The sequence below is a fragment of the Phodopus roborovskii genome, unplaced genomic scaffold (genome assembly GCF_943737965.1).
Source record: "Phodopus roborovskii unplaced genomic scaffold, PHOROB, whole genome shotgun sequence".
Classification (NCBI taxonomy): Eukaryota; Metazoa; Chordata; class Mammalia; order Rodentia; family Cricetidae; genus Phodopus; species Phodopus roborovskii.
In genome coordinates, this window is record NW_026126514.1 from 22,093,075 (window position 1) to 22,109,525 (window position 16,451).

Here is a 16,451-nt window from a genome sequence, read left to right on the forward strand (position 1 = left end):
TAGAGTCATCTGAGAGGAGGGAGCCTCAATCCATAAGATTAGGATCTAGGCAAGTTTGTGGAGCATTTTCTTAATTAATGATTGATGGGGGGAGGGTCCAAGTTACTACGGGCATTACCACAGTTAAAACAGCATAGTATCAACACAAAACAGACATAGAGAGCAACAGATTTAGAATTAGAATTGAGGACCAAAGTATAAGTCCACACAACTACAGTTACCTGACTTTTGACAAAGACACCAAAAACAAAGCTTCTTCCGCAAATGATGCTGGGAAAAACTGGATTTCAACATGCAGAAACGATCCTCCATTCTTTCACCCTGCGCAAAACTCAGCCCTAAATGAATTGGGGAATGCAACGTGAGACCTGATATTCTGAAACTGGTAGAGGAAAAAGTAGAGAGTATGCTTGGACTACAGTTGGTTGAAGATTTTCTGAGTAAGACCGTGTAACACAGGAAGGAAACCAACAGTCAACAAACCATGGGATCATGGGATCTCACAAAACTCAAAATCTATATAGCAAAGTGCTAGAACTGGGGAAAATCTCCACTGGCTATTGATGCAACACGGGGTTAGAGTCCAGAATACACAAAATGTTTAAATATTGATGGAGTCTAACATATATTTTCTTTCTTTCATCATGTAGCAAAGCTTACACCTTTTGTTGTTTTTGTAGTCTGTGTCTCGCTATGTAGCCCATGTTGGTCTTGAACTCACCATCTTCCTGCTTTATGCATGTGAATGTTGGGAATTACAGATGTACTTCACAATACCTATGTATTTTATGGGTTTTGGTTTTATAGTTTACAATTAAAGGTGCAGTTTATGTATGTATATATGCACACAGTTCAAGATGCAAGCTGTTTATCTTCCCCTTATATATGTCTTAAGCATCATATTTGTGAAAGATTTTTATTTCTCCAATGGTATCTCTTGGCACTATGTGCACTCAGTGCAGCTGTTTCTGGACTTGGTTTTGTTGATATTTGATATGAGTCTTTTAAAAAAAATGACACAAGCCACATATTAAATCATAAAATCAGGAAAGTTGCCCTTCCAACTCTATCTTAAAATTATTGTGATTATTTCAGGTCCATTACATTTCCTTATACTTTGAAACACACATATATGTATTTTTAAAAAATATTTGTATATTTATCAAATGTGGTGGATAAAGTCCATCTGGATTTTAGGTTGAATTGCATTAAATCAGTAGACTTTTTTTGGGGGGGGGTGAGTTCTTACTATTGGTTTCTTCCTGTTTTCTCTGAGTAATATTTTATTGCTTAATGTAAGAGTTCTGAATTCCTGTAATTAAATTTATTCCCAAGGATTGATACATTTGGGTGATATTCTAAACAGTTTTTTTTTTCATTTTAATTTGTTGCTACACTAATTGACTTTTATAGGCTTATCTACTAATTTCACCAATGAGTTGCCTTAGATGACATGAACTGCACTCTTCTGGTAGATTCTTGTTTTTTTGTTTTTTTTTTCCCCAGATTGGAGAGTATACCCTAATGTGCTTTTTTTTTTTTCTGTTTGGTTTGATCAGAAATCAATATGAATCTCTGTTAGCATCTTTTCTGCTTGTGTTGCCATGGTTATTTCATTTCCCCTCTTTTCTTGTGTTAATTTTCTGAGTGATATTGACTTTAATATCTTAAAAATTGCCTGTGTTTGTAAGGCATGCCTCATGTGAGTATAACATACGATTATGTTCATTATGGGCTGGCATTTCATATTTTAGAATATTTTATTACTGTTAAATGGGATATTGACATACAGTTTCTATACCTGTGATGCCTTTGTCAAAAGATGTCTATGGCTTGTGAAGAAGTCTCTGACAGTTAAATGCTTGCAAGTTTGATTTGTAGAACCTACATTAACAAAACTAGCCATAGTGGCACATATGAGAGACAGGATTAACTGTGTTCTCTTGGGCTTATTGTTCAGGCAGCCTACCCTGCTTGACTAGATCCAGGCTGGTGGGAGAACTTGCCTCAAAACGAAAACAAAAGCAAGCAAACAAAAACCACACACACACACACACACACACACAAGCCTCTACATGTGCTCACAACCTTACACATATGTGCACACACCCATGTATGCATGAGTAGGAATGTGTACACATACTGGTGCTTGCGTTGGGGTTATGCTTACATGATATGATGGCTAGAGAAATGCTTTTTCTTTCTCTGCTTCTGCAAGAGTTGTGCAGAAGCAGACATTCCTTGGTTTTCTGTCACAAGTGTGGGATGAATGTTCCATGGTCAACTGTAAATGGCATCATGACTTAAAACTATGTAGTTTCTGATTGTAAGTTGCCATCTAAGGTGGGGGAAGAATGTGTTAAAATCTTTTAAAAGTTACATTTGTTATTTTTCTTTTTATGCCTATGTTGGTGTGTGAGTTCATGTGCTATGTCATACATATGGAAGCCAGAGAACAGCTTTCACAAGTTGGTTCTCTCCTACCATACCTATTCTGGGGCTTGAACTCAGTATTTTAGGCTTGGTGGCAGCCTCCTGTTTTCTGCTGAGACATTTCATCAGCCCTCTAACTTTTAATATGAATTTCTCTCTTCAGTTTATTGCTATATCCCTCATTGAGTTTGAAGCTCCGTTATTAGATTATTTCCTGTCTTCCTGATAAATGGACTGACTTTGTCATTGTAAAACATAATGCACCTTGTCTTGAAGGCATCTTTCTCTGATATGAATACCACAACACTAAATTCTTTCTGTTTTGTCGCTTGCAAATATATTTTTAGTCCCTTTAACAACATATCCATATTTGCCTTTAAGATATATCCCTTGTAACCCTTGGGTAGTTAATCTCACTCTCTAGTTTGGCAAGCTGAAGTTATACATGGGGTACAAAAATCATTTGTATTGAGTATATTGACATCAACTAATTTTGCTGTTTATTTTCTGTTTGCTACATTTTTTTCCCATCTGAAGTTTCTCATATTGTTTAATGGATGCATTGGCCACCTGTCTTCTTAATATTCGATTTTAACTCCTTTATTAAAAATTTAGCTGTTCCTATGTGTATTTTATTGAGTGGATGGTCACTCTAGGGACCACACATACTCATTTTCTCATGGCCTCTGGTGAGTTATCATTGTAGTATTTCATAGCATGTGTGCTTTGCATGATAGTTTTACATAGTGTATGCCATGCGCTGGCATGCAACCTTACTGCCTTCCTCCTTTGTGGTATTGCCTCAGGATTTTTTTTCCATACTTTTATCAACCCCATGATATAATATTACACTTGCTCTTTAATCAGTTATTTTTCTTTTTGAGAAACTAAAATTAAAAATACCCTTTTCAGCTATTGCCCACTTATCATTTCTATTGCCATTCATTCTTTCTATCAGCTCTGAAATTCAGTTCTTTCCTTTTTTTGTATTGTGTGTGTATGTACAAGTGTGTATGCATGTACGTGTGTATGTATGAATGCATGCATGTGTGTGCATGAATGCCAGAGCATGCATGTCAAACAATAACTTGTAAGAGTTACATCTATCTCTGCCACATGGGTCTTGGGGATCAAACTCAGGTTGCTGGGAGCAGGTGACTTTACCCATTACACAATCTTGCCAAACTCTCTTCTTTTTTTCCTTCACCCCAACCTTTTGGCCTTCTATCTTCCTTTACTACTTCTTAAAATACATTTCTCTTGAATTCTGTTTCTATTTTACATGAAGCTGTTAATTTTCCTGCTTGAAGGATGTTACCTGTGGATTTGGAATTCAGGGCTGGCCATCTCATTCACGCGTGCCATTCCACTGGTCTAGTTTCCATTGATTTTTGGGAAAACCAATTTGTAGTGTTGTTTTGCTGCACTTAATGGGTTTGTTTTTTTATTGATCTTACAGTTACCTATCATCTATCTTAATTTTTTTTATTTAGTTGATGATGATGCTGACTTTCTGAATGTGGGCATTGACAATCTGTATGCTTAATTTTTTTCCCAGTAAATTTCAGAGACTCTAAATCATTGTTTTTCAAATATTTCCCTTCCCTATTTTTACCTTTTGTTTATTTACTTTTGACCCTAGACAAACATATTTTGTCTGGTGTCCTAGTGACTTGTTTGCTCCCTTTAGATGTGTGTGTCCTTCAGCCTGATTACTTTCTGCTGCTGTAGTTCTTGCATTATTATCACTTCTGATTGGTGGTGAAAACTAATCCAGTGGCATTTCAAAATAATCCTAGAGACTGCTGTTCACTTGTAGAACATTTAGATACATTTTGTTGTTGTTTGGTTCTTTTGCATTGAATTTCACATTCTGCATATTCTTTGTGATCATTTCCCCCTTTGATAGACTGAAAAAAATTCTGTCTCTGACATCCATTTCCTGGTTATCCTAGGGTTAGTCCCACTGACTCATTTCCTGCCTTGACATACTTCCCTTGTTTATTTGTAAGCTGGTGCTTTCTGGCTGAGCATGGGGCATTGTGGTGAATGTGAAGTCATTGGACTCTTTCACCTTCCTTGAGGCAGGGTTGCATTTCTCCAATTCAACCAACACCTGCCTCCTTTTGTCTTATGAAGTGTTTTATATCTTGTTAGATTGTTTCCTTTCTACTCTTGGTCTACCTTCTAGGCCCAACCCTCTAGAGTTTGGTGAGAACACTGAGGTATTCGACAACTCCTCTAATTTAACCAGATTTTAATTCCTACCTCAGTTTCCCTTAAAGTGGACAGCATCTGGCACATCTGCCCACTTTCTCCAGCCTCCTGTTTTAGGGGGTTGGGATTCTCCCCATACAAAAATACTTCACATTTTAGCCAGAGGTTGAGTTAAGTTCACATATAGACATCGGGGTTGCTTTTCCATGGTTCCCTGTTTTTCGGGGGGCCTACCCTGCTTATTCCCAGCAGCTCTGATTGCCTTGAACTTTGTCCTCTGATCTCTCAAGTCAGTAAGGCCTCTGGCAGAGTCCTAATCTGTGCCTCCCAAATGCAGGAGCACTTTCAGCAAAACTGTAGCTACATGCTTCACACAGCAAAGAAGCCCCCACTAACGAGCTGCTTGATTTCTGGAGTAAGCTCATGCCTGTAGGGTTCCCCTCTGCAGAATCAAAGGCGTCAGTGTCTTTCATGGCTTTCACATTTACCCAATGGAGGAAGAAATAGAAAAGACTTCAAAACAAACTAATCCCAGAATGTTTGGGACACAGATCCCCCCACTTACACAGTGCATGGGCCAGCACCCCAACTTCCACGGTGCTCTTGCATTTCTTTGAAGAACCCTTGATCTTCACAGAGCTTGGTCTGAAAAGCATCAAGATTGGATGGTTTATAAACCCTTCCCTGGCATGTGTCCAGGAATGCTCTTGACACACTCTTAGAAAGAGAACCTTTTCCCCTAGGAGTGGAGAGTGTCGCATCTGACCCTTTTGCTTTTTTGTTTATTTTAACCAACCCCTTGCCTTCATTTCTGTCTTTTTCCCAGTCACCGCGGTGGAAAGATATTCACTGTGGGTATTTGAGAAATTGTCTATCAAAGGGATTTCCTGCAGTTGTAGTTACAGGTGGCACCAGGCACGGCTCTGCACAGCCCACGCCCACCTGTCTCCACTCTCAGAGGATAAGATGTGAGCAATGCTTGCCTCCACCTAATTGCTCTTGTGTGGGTGGAAGGAATTAATGTGCTCAGAACTGCCGTGATCTTTTACATTTTTTTTTCTTCATCTGTAAAATAGAGCAGACAAGCTCAAGAAACCCTTCCTTTGCATTGCCAGTTGGTAGGATTTTTTTTTATTTCTTCAAAATATCTTTTCACTTAAAGAAGCAACAAAATGAGCAGGTGTCGGGCACTGCCCACTTGCAGACAGTGCTGCTAATCCCCACAGAGCACTCCACTTCCAGGCTTGGAGAAGGGATTGCAAGGTAAGGTGAGAAACACATCCCACGCTATAGTTTTCATCTCCCTACTATCCTAGCCCTTGCTTTTCTACTGTTTTCCTCCAACACGCCTGGTGGTGAAGTTTCAGATCAGAGCCTGAGAGAGAACAGGCACATTTGTTCCTTTGCATGTAAATGAAATGCCATGTCAAAGGGCTTACACACAGGGCAATGACATGATGGGAGTTGTAGCAATAATAACAAACATTTGAGTATGTTCTGCATCTAGCACAGGCTAAGTCCAGATGCTTCATTTATCCCATTTAGTTCTCTCAACAGCTTTTAGAAATAAGGCGTGTCAATGTGAGGACACTGTTGTTCCTGAGGTGAAGACCACACATTTCTCAATGGAAGCTATCAGGTTCAAGTTCTGGCAGCTTCATTCATGCTCTCCTTGCACATCTAGCCTTGGATGGTGCTGCATCCAGCAATTTATGTTGTCTAGAACACTTTCCTTCTTGTCTTGCTCACATGGAATGTAAAAGCAGAATTTCTTTGCTCCTCTTTAAACTGGAAACAAAACCTCATTGAAAATTAGAGGGGCATTCTCTGTTCCCTGCAATAGGGGCTTAAGTACTGATGGATCATTGTTAGGTACATTCCATGAATCTGTCAGTTCATGAACTCCTGCAGTATGAGAAGCCCTTAGTTGTAGCCTGGTAGTATGTAAATAAGGGGTGGTGGTGGTAAAGCTAAGTGGCCATGCATCCAAATGATGGCAAAAGACTCTGACTTCTCTTAAGTGGAAGGTGTTTACATGCTATTGCTAAAATTCCTCCCCAAGAGGAGATATAAGCATGTCCAGCCCTCTTTCCAAGGTCCCAAGGACAAACCCAGGCACAATTATAACAAAGTTCTCTCTGGGAATCAATGTGCTTATTGGGCTTCCTCACAGTGCATAGGTGAGGGGTTGCTTACAGGGTGTGGCTGCTTCCCCCCAGAAGGCTGTGCTGGGAAGTCTTTACCTTGGAGGGATGAGGAATGTCATATAGTTGTATAGGTTGAGGTCTCCCTCCTAGTTCTTTCTCAATTATATTCTCTAGCTCCTCCCATGGGCCATGTGTGTGAACCCTCCCTGAGACAATTGCTGCATGCAATTAAGTCACAATTTCACACAATTTGTTGGGATAGGTGTCTGGATACTCAGACAATGATCCTGTGACTCTTTCTTTGAAGGAAGGTCAGTGGTGACAAACTCCACTGTAAGGATCTTTGATGAGTGGACTCAGCTGAGCTACCAAAGATGATGGTAGTTTGGCTTAGAGGATAGTCCTCCGTGGCAGCTATTAGAGATCTATCGACATTCTGGTTGAATGAGACAAAGAGAACTTCAGTTTGAAGATGAACACATATCAAAGTAATTTATCTACACCCAGGATAATTATGGAGTATTTTCCCCCCCGTCACATTGGCAGGCTAATCACTAAAGGAGTTAAGATTTTAGTTAAAAAAAAAAAAAAAAAAAAAAAAAAAAAACCTACCTCTGTACTATTTTCAGACATCTATCTTGAAAAGAATTTGAACTTGAAATTCACATGGTCCTCCACCAAATACTGTTTTTTCTTTGAAATAAGTGTCATATTTTATCGGAGACTGATTTTTCAGAGATTAAATTAAATGAAACCCAGACCAGCTATTTAGTTGTTGACATAGTTTCATTTCAAGGCACGTAAATGGATCATTCAAGCAGATAATAATTGAAATTTGAATTTTCTTTGGAGGGGGAACCATTAGGAAGAAAGACTGGAGAGCTGTGTGGCCACACAGTTTATTGCAAATACTGGAGGACTAGAATTGGTACTAGCTTGGACTGACCATGAGCTAATGACTTTCCTTTTTTAAATGGGAAATAGATGCTCATAAGAGTCCTTTCCAGCTCAAAACTGTGATTTCATTTCTCTAGTGAGAATGCACAGTTCACACAAGATTTAAGAAGATGGATTTTATTTCCCTCGAGGAAGTCTTTGGAGTCAGATAGCTTGAGCTTGAATCTTGAATCCCTACTTGAAACTGTGACTGACTGACACTGGGCCTTAGGTCCCCATTCACCGAATGGCATGTTAGTTAACAATAATGATTTATTTTTCTGGGCCATTGTGTGGAGTAACAAGTGAACGTTTGTCAGGTGCTAGAGGAGTGCCTCAATCCTTGTCTTAGCCACAGTTGTACTGTTGTGAAGAGATACCATGATCATGACAACTCTTATGAAAGAAAACATCTAACTGGGGCTGGCTCACAGTGCAGAGGTTTAGTCCATATTGTCATGGTGGAAAGCGTGGCAGCATGTGGTCAGACATGGTGCTGGAGAGGAGACTCCTGACTTGAGATATTGAAACCTCAAAACCTACCATAGTGACTACTTCCTTCAACAAGGCCACATTTACTCCAGCAAGGCCACGCCTTGTGATGGTACTGCTCCGTGGCAACCAAGCATTCAAATCTATGAGAGCTATAGGTACCCTTTTTATTCAAACCACCACAACCCTGCTGGAGGCTGAATACTGGATTGCTTTTGTCACTTGAATGGTGTCACTGTCACTGCTCAGTGGCACTCAGGAGTGATTGCAGGTTTCCTTTTTAGCCTGAGAATGCTCTGAGACCCTTGGGAAGTGAAGCTTAGAATAGTAGGTGCAGTTATATTTAAATCAGATGCAGCGTGACAGGCCAGTTATCTTGCAGCCTGCCACACTCATGTGGACCTGCTGCCCTTCTCATTGCTCTTCTCTTTCATCTAGCAAAGAGAGAGCAGAATTAAGGCTAAATGGTGAAGCTCTTTCTTCATTCAAAGAGTAGTCTAGACATGGCTCTATTTCCCAATATGATGACAACTGTTTACATGTAAAATGCTTAGGAATTGAGGTTCTGTGTTCAAATTCCAGCTTTGTTACTTTCCTAACTTTGTTTTCTTATACAATTTACTCTTTTCTGTCATTATTTATCTGTTAAATGGGAATAATAATAGTCTATGATGAGTAAATAGACTATACAAAGTTCCAAGAAGATAGATGTAGAGGATATGGTAGTTATTATAGTTACTATATGATTATTTAATCAAGGAGAAGTCTTGCTCTGTAGATAGTCATGACTCACTGGAGAAAATATCAAGGGATATGTGTGTGTGTGTGTGTGTGTGCGCACACACACATATTTCAATTATCATTAATAATTGTCTAGCTAGAGAAATAGCCTACATTGGCACATGTATCTGAAATGAATGACTTGTGCTTATTTAAATTTTAAAAACTGGCTTCAGTATACAAATAGAATAGCAGAGTTGTTAAGAGTGCTAATGGGTATCTATGTCAACCACCACTCCCATATGTCCCCTTAGCTACCTTCTAGGTTATTGGCTGGTGCTGTCCTCTAAGATAGAGGGAATTTAATTGTACCCCTGTTGATTTTTGGTTCTCTCCTTCATGCAGTGGTCCATACCATATCAGAATACCAGGCCCAATTCATGTAGGCATGAAGAGACTATTCATTGTTGGAGTTTTCTGGTGGGATGCTATCTATACAGCTTATTGAAGTATTTACTGAGAGATACAATTTCTTTGGACAGATGTTTTTTCTGGTTCTAACATGGTTCTATAAAAAGCCAGTAACACTGAGGTGAAATAAGTGTGTTCTTTTGCTCATGGATCAGATGCTCCATGGAGATTAGCAAGAAACATTGAATATTGATGCCCAACAGTCAGCAGTGATAGACTTGGAGCAGTCGAGTGCTTGCAAAAACACTGGGGAAATGATGGAGACATTAAAAATGACCCAAAACAAAGGACACAGGACCTGAGTGGTTAAGGGACTTATCCACAGTAGCAGCTAACATGAGCAAGCATTACAAGGACCTCCCCTACACCCATTACTCTGCAACTCTGGGCATCGGGGCTCCAGGTCAGCCTGATTTGACTCAAATATGGGTCTGGACCCTTTTAGGTAGCAAATCTGCAGCTGTTATTTAACTTCTTTACCCCTTTTCTTCCTTCTCCCCTGCTTCCAGTCATCTTGTCTCTTCCATCCCCTCCTTCCTTTCTTTCTTTTCCAAGACAGGGTCCCAAGAAACAATAATTCCTCCATATTGTAGGAATGGCATTGGTAAGGTTAAAAAAAAAGAAGAAAAATTTTATATGATTTAATGGGTAAAGGAAGGGTGTTCTGAAAGATGTGATATCTTGACATAAACCTCACAGATGAGTTACTTTCTGAATTAGTCTAGATGGGAGGCTGGATATGAGCATTCAGTAACAGAGAACAGTACATGAAGGTGTATGTGGGTGCTCAGGCTTGGGACAACACTGGGTAGTCACCAAATGCTCGATATTTTACAAGCATTTGTACTTACCATGTAACTGGCATGTTTTACATAATAGATGACATCAGTTAACAAGAGAAGTGAAAGGCTTATTTTTATAGATGTTCTAGAGGAGAAGAGGGGTTGGAAATGAGAGCTAATCAAGGTAGGATGATCAAGGATGATTTCAGAATGAAGGGACAGTCAGTCTGAGGACTGAATGGGAAGGAGCCAGTATTATGAAAGTCCATGGGAGGCAGAAGAAACATCAAAGGCAAATACTTCAAAATCACAAGCATTCTTGGTATGTTGGCGAGATGGAAGTACTACAAGTGTGCTGGTGGGAAAATGCACAAATAATTTCAATTGTGTCTCATTAACATGACTATGCTCCAAAAACCCAAGGGTCAAGAATGGGGGAAGTGCTAGTTTGCTGTTGGTAGGAATGTTGTCTGGAGCAGCTATTGGAGCAGACAGCATGGAGGGTCTTACAGAAATACAAAGTGGAGCTGCTATATGACCTAGTCGTCCCTCTTCTGAGAATATACTCACAGGAGGTTAAAACCATCTCATGTAAAGATATCTATTCATTATAGTGTAATGATATGGAAACAGCCTGTGTTTCTAAGTGACAAATAGCTAAGGAATACCTGTGCATATATGTATATGTATAAACACTTCTAAAAAGTGTATCATTTTGTCTTAAAATGGTCTGGAAAACGTCATACCAAGTGAAATAAGCCAGATGCAAGATGAAATATGTTGCGTGATCCCACTTATGTAGAAAATAAAAGAGGAGAGTCCAATATATAAAAACAGAAAAATAAGCTTTGCAGAGTTGTGTGTGGGGGTGAGGGAGGGAATGGGGAGATGTGGCTCAAAGGCTATACAACAGAGCAGATACAAAGGCTAAAAGTTTAAAGCATTCAAGCACAGCCTGAGAGGCTAGTTAATATGCTGTATTGTACTGGAGACTTTTATCACATAAGTAGATTGTAGTCTCTCTTCTCACATATTAAACAGGTAGGGATTTGAGAAAATAGGTCATTGTTTTTCTCACTACAGAACCATTTTTCTCTTTTCCCCATAGTACCACATAAACCTCAATTATACCCAATAATATGTATGCAAATGTGTATGTATATACACATGCACATGTATGTATTCATATGTATATGATTTAGTTGCTCATGTGCATGCCTGTCTGCTCATGTGAAGGCCTGAGGTTGATATCAGATATATTACTTTATCATCCTGTCTTTTTTTTTTTAAAGCAGGGCCTTTTACTGAACCTGGAGATTAGGAATTGGCTAGAGCTATTAACCACCAAGCTCCAGGGATCTACCTGAATCCACCCCAGCAATACTGAGACTACAAGTGTGTGCTGGCACACTTGGTTTTTTACACTGGTGTTGGGGATTCAGACTTAGGTCTTCATGCATGCATGGCAAACACATTAATCACTGAGCTATCTCCTCTGCCCCAGTAAATACATTAAAAACAGTAATTTGGGTTGAGTTGAGAAACATTTAGAACATTTGTGATTCAAACGGGTAGAAATCCATACACATGGTGATCTCTCTTCAAAGCAGGGAAGCCTTTGGAAAATCCCAGCTGCAAATATCTCTCCTCGGAAGTAGGGCTTGGCTCTGTGTGTTTTAATAAATGCAACAAGACAAAGTGTGCCCTTTCCAAAGAACTGCACATTGGGCAAATGTGGCTACAACACCCTGATTCTCTTGTTATGGTTATATGCACCATCACCACCAGCAGCACCATTGGCCAGCACTGTCTCAGGATGGTCATTGTGCCAATGATTTTGGTGTCCTACTGTTTTCTCCTGGGTACCAGTCATCTGTCTCTACTTATTCCATGTGCATTACCTTCGGCTCAGATTTCTGTTTCAAGAGTACTTTAAATCCTTTCTATCTGGTTTGAGCTTGTTCCATCCAGGCTAATCACTCACATGTCTTTTCTCCTTTTCCTGGTTTGTCTGTCTCTGTGTTGGATCACAGAACCACACAAGAGACTCATGACTCTTGTTTACTCCCAGTTAACAGCTTTGGGGATGATGAAGAGCCATCCACATCTTCTGAAAGTGATGAAGATGTGATCAAGCAGTTTGAGATCTCTGTGTCCCGTTCCCAGAGTTTTCGTACAGGAGCACCGGAGAAGGGAAAGACAACAGAGTTGGAGCCAAAAACAAAATGCAATCATTTGCTGCCCATCCACCAAGAAGATAGTGCTGAAGTGTCTGCTTGTGAAGGTATTCATTGCAGCTTGTTTCTCCCTTATCTGGGCAAGGGATGGTCAATGGTAAGAAAACTGGTGAATAATTTAAATACTTATCCTTGTACCTCAGAGTCCATGGAGGGAAAAGAGAATAAACTATGGAACCGGGGAAAGAATCCACAAAGAACAGTGTGGCATTTCTCAGTGCTTCTCATCATCTTCATGTTCAGAGTCCTGAAAAGAGATAAATGCTGGATCGGGGAAGAGTCTGGGAAGTGTCATTGATAAAAGGCTAGAGAAAGTGTGCCCCATCTAGTTTCGCCTCTGCTCACAGTGACTGTGTGCTCTCCAGTCTTCTTTCTCTCTCTTGGGGCGTGTGGCAGCCATAGCAATGGGGGCATTGCAGTATGTCTTCCACGTCATTAAATCTAGACAGAGGAAAAGGAGAATGGGGGAACTGAGAAATGGTAAAAGAGAGATTTTGATTTGGCAATGAAAACAGGACAAGTAGAAAAGGAGCAAAGGCTCAACTAGCCAACAGCAGGAAAAGCTTGCTATTCCTCATGCAGTTAGATGTATTGACACAATCCAACCTATTTTAACAAACCACAACATAAATGGCTGCAGACCCTTTTCCCCCCGCCCCTGTCAACTCTCTCCTGTTCCCTAGCGTCCCACTTTACATTCCTTTCTTTCCACCAAGCAGGCAAATGCTGCCTAATGAAAGTTAATAGTAGTTGATTCCCTTGGAGTAGCTTGTTTAATTCTAAAGCTAATGGCCCCATTTCCCAGAAGCCTGGGCGTCTCAGGTCTGATTTATATAAATGGCCAAGGAGCTGAGAATGGAGCCAGCCACCCTGCCTTACCTTCCTGGAATCCACGGTAACTTATCCTTGTCAGAACTAGTAATTCTGAGTTTTTGACAGGCAGTGATAGAAAAGGTAAAATTCTCTCTATTGGGCAGAGGACAAAGTCTACAACAATGAATGAATTACTGTAAATTCTGAGGAAAATCCAAAGGGTTTTTATAGAATTAACTGCATGCTAAATTTGAGGTTGCCAAAGCTATGGAAAGATTAATGTTTGCATTGCTTACATTTCCTGCCATTTTTCCCATTCATCATTGTACCAGTGGAATTATTTAAAGATAAAGATGAAAATCTTCTTTATATTTCACCTAATTTCTGTTTAGGTATTTTATTTTACTTAGATTCAGTTTAATTGTTGACCATTCTTTCTGTTTAAAAATGTATTAGAGTGTTGGACAGTAAAATTAATGTTCAAAATCCAAGGGAAATCTTTATTTAGAATGAGCTGTAGGTAGCTTACCCCGTGCTTCCCTTAAGAGAGGTCATAGTTGATGCCTTATGAAGTCATCATCAGTGTATTCCAAACCATGCTTTTCTCATCTGATTTAATGTTGTTTCACATGGTTGTCAATGCATTCTTTCATTAAATGATTGATTTATTCTTTGAGAATTTCATAAATGTATACAATATATTTTGATCATATCCACCTCCAACTCCTCTGCTCCAGCAACTCCCCCAGCTTTATATCCTCTTATTTTTTCAAATCAACTAAGTCCAGTTAGTGCCATGCACATGGACATGGTGGTAAGGCCCTTAGCAGGAGCATGGGCAACTTACAGTGGCTACAACTTCAATGAGCAGTGACTCCCCTTCTGCCAGCAGCTGTCATCTGTAGTAGCTCCTTAACTATGACTGAAGCCTCTCAACCCCTCCCCCATCCATGCTATAATGCTGGTTGGCTTCATCTTGTTCAGGTCTTGTGCAGGTAACTGCGATGGCCATGTTATGGCTCGGAGACAACATTTACAGCACTCCTCCCCATTACATTCTTTCTGGCTCCTTCTTTGCAATGTTTCATTAACCTTCTCCTCTATTTACCTCCCTCCTTCTTCCATAAAGAGTCCCCTTTCCCCTCCCCCATCAGATCATCTCTTTTATCCTGCCACTTCCCTTTACCTTTCTCCCACCATCTTCTATATTTGCCTTCCTTCCTTTCCCTAAGCCCCTCTTTACCCATTTTCCTGATGAGATCACTTGTGATCTGCTATTCCCTTCTCTATTGCTTCCCCACACTCCATATCCTGGCAATGGCCCCATTTTCTTTCCTTGTTTCTGTAGTTACTAGTATACAATAGTGTAGAGTCTATAGCATACTACTATATGCTCACATCTCAAGATTTGGAGCTTGGAGCCTCCAATAAGAGAACATGCAGTGTCTGTCTTTCTGGGGTCTAGGTTACCTCTCTCAGTAGTATCTTCTGTACTTCCATTCATTTACCTTTAAGTTCATGCTTTTTTTTTCTTGTAATGAAAGGCTTGATTTCCAGAAAGAGTATGAGCCTATAACATAATTGTTAACTTGTTGGGACTGCTTTTTTGGTTTGTTTTGAGCAGTAACCTTAAAGCTAATTGAGAATAACTGCTCCTTATCTGCATATCTGACTGCAGGCCATGGGCTACATGTGTTCCAAATGCAAAATAACTAACTTATTTAAAACATATGAGACTTAAGTATTCATAATGCTATTGTGGACTTTGAGTGTGAACTCTGCAGATGCCACAATGTCAATAGGTAGGGTATACCCACTGATATGTTTTATAAAAGATATCCTTTTCTTCATTTCATTAAAAACAACTGATATCACCTGTGCCTGTAGCCAGTTTTGTTTGGAATGTTACCAACTAGAGAAATAAGACTAGGAATACACACACACACACACACACACACACACACACACACACAGAATATACATATGTGTGTGGATTTCAAGAGATTTATTGCAAAGGATTAGCTGATATGATCACGCTGGGTAGACACAGAAATCTCCAGCTCTGCCCTTCCTGGAGAGGGCTATAAAGGAAATAGATGCAAGTTCTCAAGTATGAGCTGGAACTTCCATTCTTATATGCAATTTCTTCTTCAAAGAAGCCTTAGTTCTCTTATGACCTTTTAACTAACTGTCTCCAACCTCTGTCACACCTGCAAAATAGTGTCACATCAATTTCTATTAATGTTTGAAAATGGGCATCCATAACCAAGTTAAGGTGTCTTATAAGTGGACCACTGTGGATATTATATGGCAATCTTTATATATGGCTAGATATAGAGTATGGAAGACAGTAATTGGATAATAGAGTTTTCCATTAAAATGGCCCATAAACTAAATAACTTGAATACTTTATCTGATCACATTGGTATATTTGATGTGGCATAATCATGGCATATAATTTCTAGGAAGCCAGGATGTATTTCTCTGACAATAGGCTGTCATCTTTGCATATGTGTTTAAGGTGATGTGACCCACTGTCATTTAAAGTCAAGGGAGCCTTTCTGTTGTACAGAAGGTGACCTACCATTTCCTTCCCTTCTTGTTGCTACTTAACTTGTAGCCCAGACCTGATTTTCTAATTCATCCCTTGCTTGTCTGTCATGGAAAATGCTTTGTTACATTAATATAGTTCTGTTTTTTTCAGTTATGAATAACGTTTCAAGGCTTAATGTAGCTATTGAAAGTCCAACATTACTGATCTAGGTATTATCACCATAGGAGTTAAAGTCATGAGACAATTTTATGGGGATAATTTCTTGGCAAAGTTAGATTTTGTGCTGAAGTCCTGCTGGGTGCTGCACACATTGATAGATGGCCCACTGTTTAATAGGACATCTCACTGTTCATGTATGTGAGGAATGTTTGTGCTAATTAGAGACTTAGAAGAAAATCCTGCTTTATTGTTGTAGATTTTTGCATGAGGAGTTTCCCTCATTCTGTCATTTTTTTCTGTGGCATATATAAAAGTATTTTTGCCAAACAACTAAAAATATGAATGTAAGGTGTGTGTGTGTGTGTGTGTGTGTGTGTGTGTGTGTGTGTGTCTGTGTGTGTGTGTGTGTGTTATCCTGTGAAAGTTTTTCCAAGGAGCCTGGATTGAATATTTAAGAATGACACAACAGAGAGATGTTTTTTCAATGATT

The 16,451-nt window shown here is 39.6% G+C and overlaps 1 protein-coding gene across 1 annotated transcript in view; it reads left to right on the forward strand.

Annotated features, from left to right (window-relative positions):
- Window positions 1-16,451, forward strand: part of Syt16 (synaptotagmin 16) — a 217,172-nt gene that overhangs the window by 168,486 nt on the left and 32,235 nt on the right. Inside the window, exon 3 of the mRNA XM_051196000.1 lies at window positions 12,270-12,482. Within this exon, the coding sequence (XP_051051957.1) occupies window positions 12,270-12,482 (213 nt within the window). The remainder of the gene's footprint in view (window positions 1-12,269; window positions 12,483-16,451) is intronic.